Here is a 7,500-nt window from a genome sequence, read left to right on the forward strand (position 1 = left end):
CAACAACGGCAAACACGGCAAGAAGATCAACAACGTGTGGAACGGGATGGTAGGAGAGGTGGGTTTCTATTTCTTTCTCTCTTTCTATTTCTCTCTCTCTCTCTTTGTCTCTCTTTCTCTCTGTCTCTGTCTGTTCGACTGTCCGTCTCTCTTCCTCTCTTTCTGTGTCTCTGTCTCTCTTTCTGTCTCTCTCTCTCTCTTTCAGTCTCTCTTTCTCTCTCTCTCTCTCTCTCTTTCTCTCTCTTTGGTAGGAGAGGTGGGTCTCTCTCTCTCTCCCTTTTTATCTCCTTTTCTCTTTCTTCTTTCTCTCTTTCTGTCTCTCTTTCTCTTTCTGTCTCTCTGTCTGTATGTCTGACTCTTTACCTCTCTGTCTGTATGTCTTTCCCTCTGTCTGTCTGTCTCTCTTTCTCTCTTTCTCTCTGTCTCTGTCTGTTTTTCTGTCTCTCCCTCTCTCTCTCTTTCTCTCTGTCTCTCTTTCTGTCTGTCTCTCTCTCTCTCTCTCTCTCTCTCTTTCTCTCTGTCTCTCTTTCTTTCTGTATGTCTGTCTGTCTGCCTGTGAGTGGAGCGTCGTAAGTGGGCGGGGCAATGTGAGTGGACGGAGCATCATGAGTGGGCAGCGCGGGTTATTGACGGAGCGTAGTGAGTAGGCTAGAGAAGTGTAGTTTAGCGGATTGAGAAGTCGGGGTGAGTGTAGAGTAGTGTAGTTTAGTGGATTGAGAAGTCGGGGTTAGTGTAGAGTAGTGTAGTTTAGCTGATTGAGAAGTCGGGGGTTAGTTTAGAGTAGTGTAGTTTAGCGGATTGAGAAGTCGGGGTTAGTGTAGAGTAGTGTAGTTTAGTGGATTGAGAAGTCGGGGTTAGAGTAGAGTAGTGTAGTTTAGCCGATTGAGAAGTCGGGGTTAGTGTAGAGTAGTGTAGTTTAGCGCTCTGAGAAGTCGGGGGTTAGTGTAGAGTAGTGTAGTTTAGTGGATTGAGAAGTCGGGGGTGAGTGTAGAGTAGTGTAGTTTAGCGCTCTGAGAAGTCGGGGTTAGTGTAGAGTAGTGTAGTTTAGTGGATTGAGAAGTCGGGGTTAGTGTAGAGTAGTGTAGTTTAGCGGATTGAGAAGTCGGGGTTAGTGTAGAGTAGTGTAGTTTAGTGGATTGAGAAGTCGGGGGTTAGTGTAGAGTAGTGTAGTTTAGTGGATTGAGAAGTCTGGGTTAGTGTAGAGTAGTGTAGTTTAGTGGATTGAGAAGTCTGGGTTAGTGTAGAGTAGTGTAGTTTAGTGGATTGAGAAGTCTGGGTTAGTGTAAAGTAGTGTAGTTTACCGGATTGAGAAGTCGGGGTTAGTGTAGTTTAGTGTAGTTTAGTGGATTGAGAAGTCGGGGGTTAGTGTAGAGTAGTGTAGTTTAGTGGATTGAGAAGTCGGGGGTTAGTTTAGAGTAGTGTAGTTTAGTGGATTGAGAAGTCTGGGTTAGTGTAGAGTAGTGTAGTTTACCGGATTGAGAAGTCGGGGGTTAGTGTAGAGTAGTGTAGTTTAGTGGATTGAGAAGTCGGGGTTAGTGTAGAGTAGTGTAGTTTAGCGGATTGAGAAGTCGGGGTTAGTGTAGAGTAGTGTAGTTTAGCGCTCTGAGAAGTCGGGGTTAGTGTAGAGTAGTGTAGTTTAGTGGATTGAGAAGTCGGGGGTTAGTGTAGAGTAGTGTAGTTTAGTGGATTGAGAAGTCGGGGGTTAGTGTAGAGTAGTGTAGTTTAACTGATTGAGAAGTCGGGGTTAGTGTAGAGTAGTGTAGTTTAGAGGATTGAGAAGTCTGGGTTAGTGTAGAGTAGTGTAGTTTAGTGGATTGAGAAGTCGGGGGTTAGTGTAGAGTAGTGTAGTTTAGTGGATTGAGAAGTCGGGGTTAGTGTAGAGTAGTGTAGTTTAGTGGATTGAGAAGTCGGGGTTAGTGTAGAGTAGTGTACTTTACCGGATTGAGAAGTCGGGGGTTAGTGTGGAGTAGTGTAGATTAGCGGATTGAGAAGTCGGGGTTAGTGTAGTTTAGTGGATTGAGAAGTCGGGGTTAGTGTAGAGTAGTGTAGATTAGTGGATTGAGAAGTCGGGGTTAGTGTAGTTTAGTGTAGTTTAGTGGATTGAGAAGTCGGGGTTAGTGTAGAGTAGTGTACTTTACCGGATTGAGAAGTCGGGGTTAGTGTAGAGTAGTGTAGTTTAGTGGATTGAGAAGTCGGGGTTAGTGTAGAGTAGTGTAGTTTAGCGGTGTGAGAGGTCCGGGATGAGTGTGGAGTAGTGTAGTTTAACTGATTGAGAAGTCGGGGTTAGTGTAGAGTAGTGTAGTTTAGCGCTCTGAGAAGTCGGGGTTAGTGTAGAGTAGTGTAGTTTAGTGGATTGAGAAGTCTGGGTTAGTGTAGAGTAGTGTAGTTTAGCGCTCTGAGAAGTCGGGGTTAGTGTAGAGTAGTGTAGTTTAGCGCTCTGAGAAGTCGGGGTTAGTGTAGAGTAGTGTAGTTTAGTGGATTGAGAAGTCGGGGTTAGTGTAGAGTAGTGTAGTTTAGCGGTGTGAGAGGTCCGGGATGAGTGTGGAGTAGTGTAGTTTAACTGATTGAGAAGTCGGGGTTAGTGTAGAGTAGTGTAGTTTAGCGCTCTGAGAAGTCGGGGTTAGTTTAGAGTAGTGTAGTTTAGTGGATTGAGAAGTCGGGGTTAGTGTAGATTAGTGTAGTTTAACTGATTGAGAAGTCGGGGTTAGTGTAGAGTAGTGTAGTTTAGTGGATTGAGAAGTCGGGGGTTAGTGTAGAGTAGTGTAGTTTAGTGGATTGAGAAGTCGGGGTTAGTGTAGAGTAGTGTAGTTTAGTGGATTGAGAAGTCTGGGGTTAGTGTAGAGTAGTGTAGTTTAGCGGATTGAGAAGTCTGGGGTTAGTTTAGAGTAGTGTAGTTTAGTGGATTGAGAAGTCGGGGTTAGTGTAGAGTAGTGTAGTTTAGTGGATTGAGAAGTCGGGGGTTAGTGTAGAGTAGTGTAGTTTAGCGGTGTGAGAGGTCCGGGATGAGTGTGGAGTAGTGTAGTTTAGTGTATTGAGAAGTCGGGGTTAGTGTAGAGTAGTGTAGTTTAGCGGATTGAGAAGTCTGGGGTTAGTGTAGAGTAGTGTAGTTTAGTGGATTGAGAAGTCTGGGTTAGTGTAGAGTAGTGTAGTTTAGCGGATTGAGAAGTCGGGGGTTAGTGTAGAGTAGTGTAGTTTAGTGTATTGAGAAGTCGGGGTTAGTGTAGAGTAGTGTAGTTTAGCGGATTGAGAAGTCGGGGGTTAGTGTAGAGTAGTGTAGTTTAGTGGATTGAGAAGTCGGGGGTTAGTGTAGAGTAGTGTAGTTTAGTGGATTGAGAAGTCGGGGGTTAGTGTAGAGTAGTGTAGTTTAGTGGATTGAGAAGTCGGGGTTAGTGTAGAGTAGTGTAGTTTAGTGGATTGAGAAGTCGGGGTTAGTGTAGAGTAGTGTAGTTTAGTGGATTGAGAAGTCGGGGTTAGTGTAGAGTAGTGTAGTTTAGTGGATTGAGAAGTCGGGGGTTAGTGTAGAGTAGTGTAGTTTAGTGGATTGAGAAGTCGGGGTTAGTGTAGAGTAGTGTAGTTTAGCGTATTGAGAAGTCGGGGGTTAGTGTAGAGTAGTGTAGTTTAGCGGTGTGAGAAGTCCGGGATGAGTGTGGAGTAGTGTAGTTTAACTGATTGAGAAGTCTGGGTTAGTGTAGAGTAGTGTAGTTTAGTGGATTGAGAAGTCGGGGTTAGTGTAGAGTAGTGTAGTTTAACTGATTGAGAAGTCTGGGTTAGTGTAGAGTAGTGTAGTTTAGTGGATTGAGAAGTCGGGGTTAGTGTAGAGTAGTGTAGTTTAGTGGATTGAGAAGTCGGGGTTAGTGTAGAGTAGTGTAGTTTAGTGGATTGAGAAGTCGGGGTTAGTGTAGAGTAGTGTAGTTTAGCGGATTGAGAAGTCGGGGTTAGTGTAGATGAGTGTAGTTTAGTGGATTGAGATGAGTGTGGAGTAGTGTAGTTTAACTGATTGAGAAGTCTGGGTTAGTGTAGAGTAGTGTAGTTTAGTGGATTGAGAAGTCGGGGTTAGTGTAGAGTAGTGTAGTTTAGTGGATTGAGAAGTCGGGGTTAGTGTAGAGTAGTGTAGTTTAGTGGATTGAGAAGTCGGGGTTAGTGTAGAGTAGTGTAGTTTAGTGGATTGAGAAGTCGGGGTTAGTGTAGAGTAGTGTAGTTTAGTGGATTGAGAAGTCGGGGTTAGTGTAGAGTAGTGTAGTTTAGCGGATTGAGAAGTCGGGGTTAGTGTAGATGAGTGTAGTTTAGTGGATTGAGATGAGTGTGGAGTAGTGTAGTTTAACTGATTGAGAAGTCTGGGTTAGTGTAGAGTAGTGTAGTTTAGTGGATTGAGAAGTCGGGGTTAGTGTAGAGTAGTGTAGTTTAGTGGATTGAGAAGTCGGGGTTAGTGTAGAGTAGTGTAGTTTAGTGGATTGAGAAGTCGGGGTTAGTGTAGAGTAGTGTAGTTTAGTGGATTGAGAAGTCGGGGTTAGTGTAGAGTAGTGTAGTTTAGTGGATTGAGAAGTCGGGGTTAGTGTAGAGTAGTGTAGTTTAGCGGATTGAGAAGTCGGGGGTTAGTTTAGAGTAGTGTAGTTTAGCGGATTGAGAAGTCGGGGTTAGTGTAGAGTAGTGTAGTTTAGCGGATTGAGAAGTCGGGGTTAGTGTAGAGTAGTGTAGTTTAGCGGATTGAGAAGTCGGGGTTAGTGTAGAGTAGTGTAGTTTAGCGGATTGAGAAGTCGGGGTTAGTGTAGAGTAGTGTAGTTTAGCGGATTGAGAAGTCGGGGTTAGTGTAGAGTAGTGTAGTTTAGCGGATTGAGAAGTCGGGGTTAGTGTAGAGTAGTGTAGTTTAGTGGATTGAGAAGTCGGGGTTAGTGTAGAGTAGTGTAGTTTAACTGATTGAGAAGTCTGGGTGAGTGTAGTTTAGTGTAGTTTAGTGGATTGAGAAGTCGGTGTTAGTGTAGAGTAGTGTAGTTTAGCGGATTGAGAAGTCGGGGGTTAGTGTAGAGTAGTGTAGTTTAGTGGATTGAGAAGTCGGGGTTAGTGTAGAGTAGTGTAGTTTAGTGGATTGAGAAGTCGGGGTTAGTGTAGATGAGTGTAGTTTAGTGGATTGAGAAGTCGGGGTTAGTGTAGATGAGTGTAGTTTAGTGGATTGAGAAGTCGGGGGTTAGTGTAGAGTAATGTAGTTTAACTGATTGAGAAGTCGGGGGTTAGTGTAGAGTAGTGTAGTTTAGCTGATTGAGAAGTCGGGGGTTAGTGTAGAGTAGTGTAGTTTAGTGGATTGAGAAGTCGGGGTTAGTGTAGAGTAGTGTAGTTTAACTGATTGAGAAGTCGGGGTTAGTGTAGAGTAGTGTAGTTTAGCGCTCTGAGAAGTCGGGGGTTAGTGTAGAGTAGTGTAGTTTAGCGGATTGAGAAGTCGGGGTTAGTGTAGAGTAGTGTAGTTTAGCGCTCTGAGAAGTCGGGGGTTAGTGTAGAGTAGTGTAGTTTAGCGGATTGAGAAGTCTGGGTTAGTGTAGAGTAGTGTAGTTTAACTGATTGAGAAGTCGGGGTTAGTGTAGTTTAGTGTAGTTTAGTGGATTGAGAAGTCGGGGGTTAGTGTAGAGTAGTGTAGTTTAGCGGATTGAGAAGTCGGGGTTAGTGTAGAGTAGTGTAGTTTAACTGATTGAGAAGTCGGGGTTAGTGTAGAGTAGTGTAGTTTAGCGCTCTGAGAAGTCGGGGGTTAGTGTAGATTAGTGTAGTTTAACTGATTGAGAAGTCGGGGTTAGTGTAGTTTAGTGTAGTTTAGTGGATTGAGAAGTCGGGGTTAGTGTAGAGTAGTGTAGTTTAGTGGATTGAGAAGTCGGGGGTTAGTGTAGAGTAGTGTAGAGTAGTGTAGTTTAGTGGATTGAGAAGTCGGGGTTAGTGTAGTTTAGTGTAGTTTAGTGGATTGAGAAGTCGGGGGTTAGTGTAGAGTAGTGTAGAGTAGTGTAGTTTAGTGGATTGAGAAGTCGGGGGTTAGTGTAGAGTAGTGTAGTTTAGTGGATTGAGAAGTCGGGGTTAGTGTAGAGTAGTGTAGTTTAGCGGATTGAGAAGTCGGGGGTTAGTGTAGTTTAGTGTAGTTTAGTGGATTGAGAAGTCGGGGTTAGTGTAGAGTAGTGTAGTTTAACTGATTGAGAAGTCTGGGTGAGTGTAGTTTAGTGTAGTTTAGTGGATTGAGAAGTCGGGGGTTAGTGTAGAGTAGTGTAGTTTAGTGGATTGAGAAGTCGGGGTTAGTGTAGAGTAGTGTAGTTTAACTGATTGAGAAGTCTGGTTGAGTGTAGTTTAGTGTAGTTTAGTGGATTGAGAAGTCGGGGGTTAGTGTAGAGTAGTGTAGTTTAGTGGATTGAGAAGTCGGGGGTTAGTGTAGAGTAGTGTAGTTTAGTGGATTGAGAAGTCTGGGTGAGTGTAGAGTAGTGTAGTTTAGTGGATTGAGAAGTCGGGGGTTAGTGTAGAGTAGTGTAGTTTAGTGGATTGAGAAGTCGGGGTGAGTGTAGAGTAGTGTAGTTTAGTGGATTGAGAAGTCGGGGTTAGTGTAGAGTAGTGTAGTTTAGTGGATTGAGAAGTCGGGGGTTAGTGTAGAGTAGTGTAGTTTAGCGGATTGAGAAGTCGGGGTTAGTGTAGAGTAGTGTAGTTTAGTGGATTGAGAAGTCGGGGGTTAGTGTAGAGTAGTGTAGTTTAGCGGATTGAGAAGTCGGGGTTAGTGTAGAGTAGTGTAGTTTAGTGGATTGAGAAGTCGGGGGTTAGTGTAGAGTAGTGTAGTTTAGTGGATTGAGAAGTCGGGGGTTAGTGTAGAGTAGTGTAGTTTAGTGTAGTTTAGCTGATTGAGAAGTCGGGGTTAGTGTAGAGTAGTGTAGTTTAGTGGATTGAGAAGTCGGGGGTTAGTGTAGAGTAGTGTAGTTTAGCGGATTGAGAAGTCGGGGGTTAGTGTAGAGTAGTGTAGTTTAGCGCTCTGAGAAGTCGGGGGTTAGTGTAGAGTAGTGTAGTTTAGTGGATTGAGAAGTCGGGGTTAGTGTAGAGTAGTGTAGTTTAGTGGATTGAGAAGTCGGGGGTTAGTGTAGAGTAGTGTAGTTTAGTGGATTGAGAAGTCGGGGGTTAGTGTAGAGTAGTGTAGTTTAGTGTAGTTTAGCTGATTGAGAAGTCGGGGTTAGTGTAGAGTAGTGTAGTTTAGTGGATTGAGAAGTCGGGGTGAGTGTAGAGTAGTGTAGTTTAGTGGATTGAGAAGTCGGGGTGAGTGTAGAGTAGTGTAGTTTAACTGATTGAGAAGTCGGGGTTAGTGTAGAGTAGTGTAGTTTAGCGGATTGAGAAGTCGGGGGTTAGTGTAGAGTAGTGTAGAGTAGTGTAGTTTAGCTGATTGAGAAGTCGGGGTTAGTGTAGAGTAGTGTAGTTTAACTGATTGAGAAGTCGGGGTTAGTGTAGAGTAGTGTAGTTTAGTGGATTGAGAAGTCGGGGTTAGTGTAGTTTAGTGTA

At 43.8% G+C, this 7,500-nt stretch overlaps 1 protein-coding gene across 1 annotated transcript in view; it reads left to right on the forward strand.

The window, feature by feature from the left end:
- The window catches only part of grin2ab (glutamate receptor, ionotropic, N-methyl D-aspartate 2A, b), a gene marked incomplete at both ends in the record, with an annotated part of 54,745 nt that overhangs the window by 25,053 nt on the left and 22,192 nt on the right, over positions 1-7,500 (forward strand). The window contains one exon of the mRNA XM_080861017.1: positions 1-58. This exon is cut by the window's left edge and continues 108 nt beyond it. Coding sequence (XP_080717143.1) covers positions 1-58 — 58 coding nt within the window. The remainder of the gene's footprint in view (positions 59-7,500) is intronic.

Source organism: Sprattus sprattus (assembly GCF_963457725.1).
Source record: "Sprattus sprattus genome assembly, contig: scaffold_91, whole genome shotgun sequence".
NCBI classification, from domain to species: domain Eukaryota; kingdom Metazoa; phylum Chordata; class Actinopteri; order Clupeiformes; family Clupeidae; genus Sprattus; species Sprattus sprattus.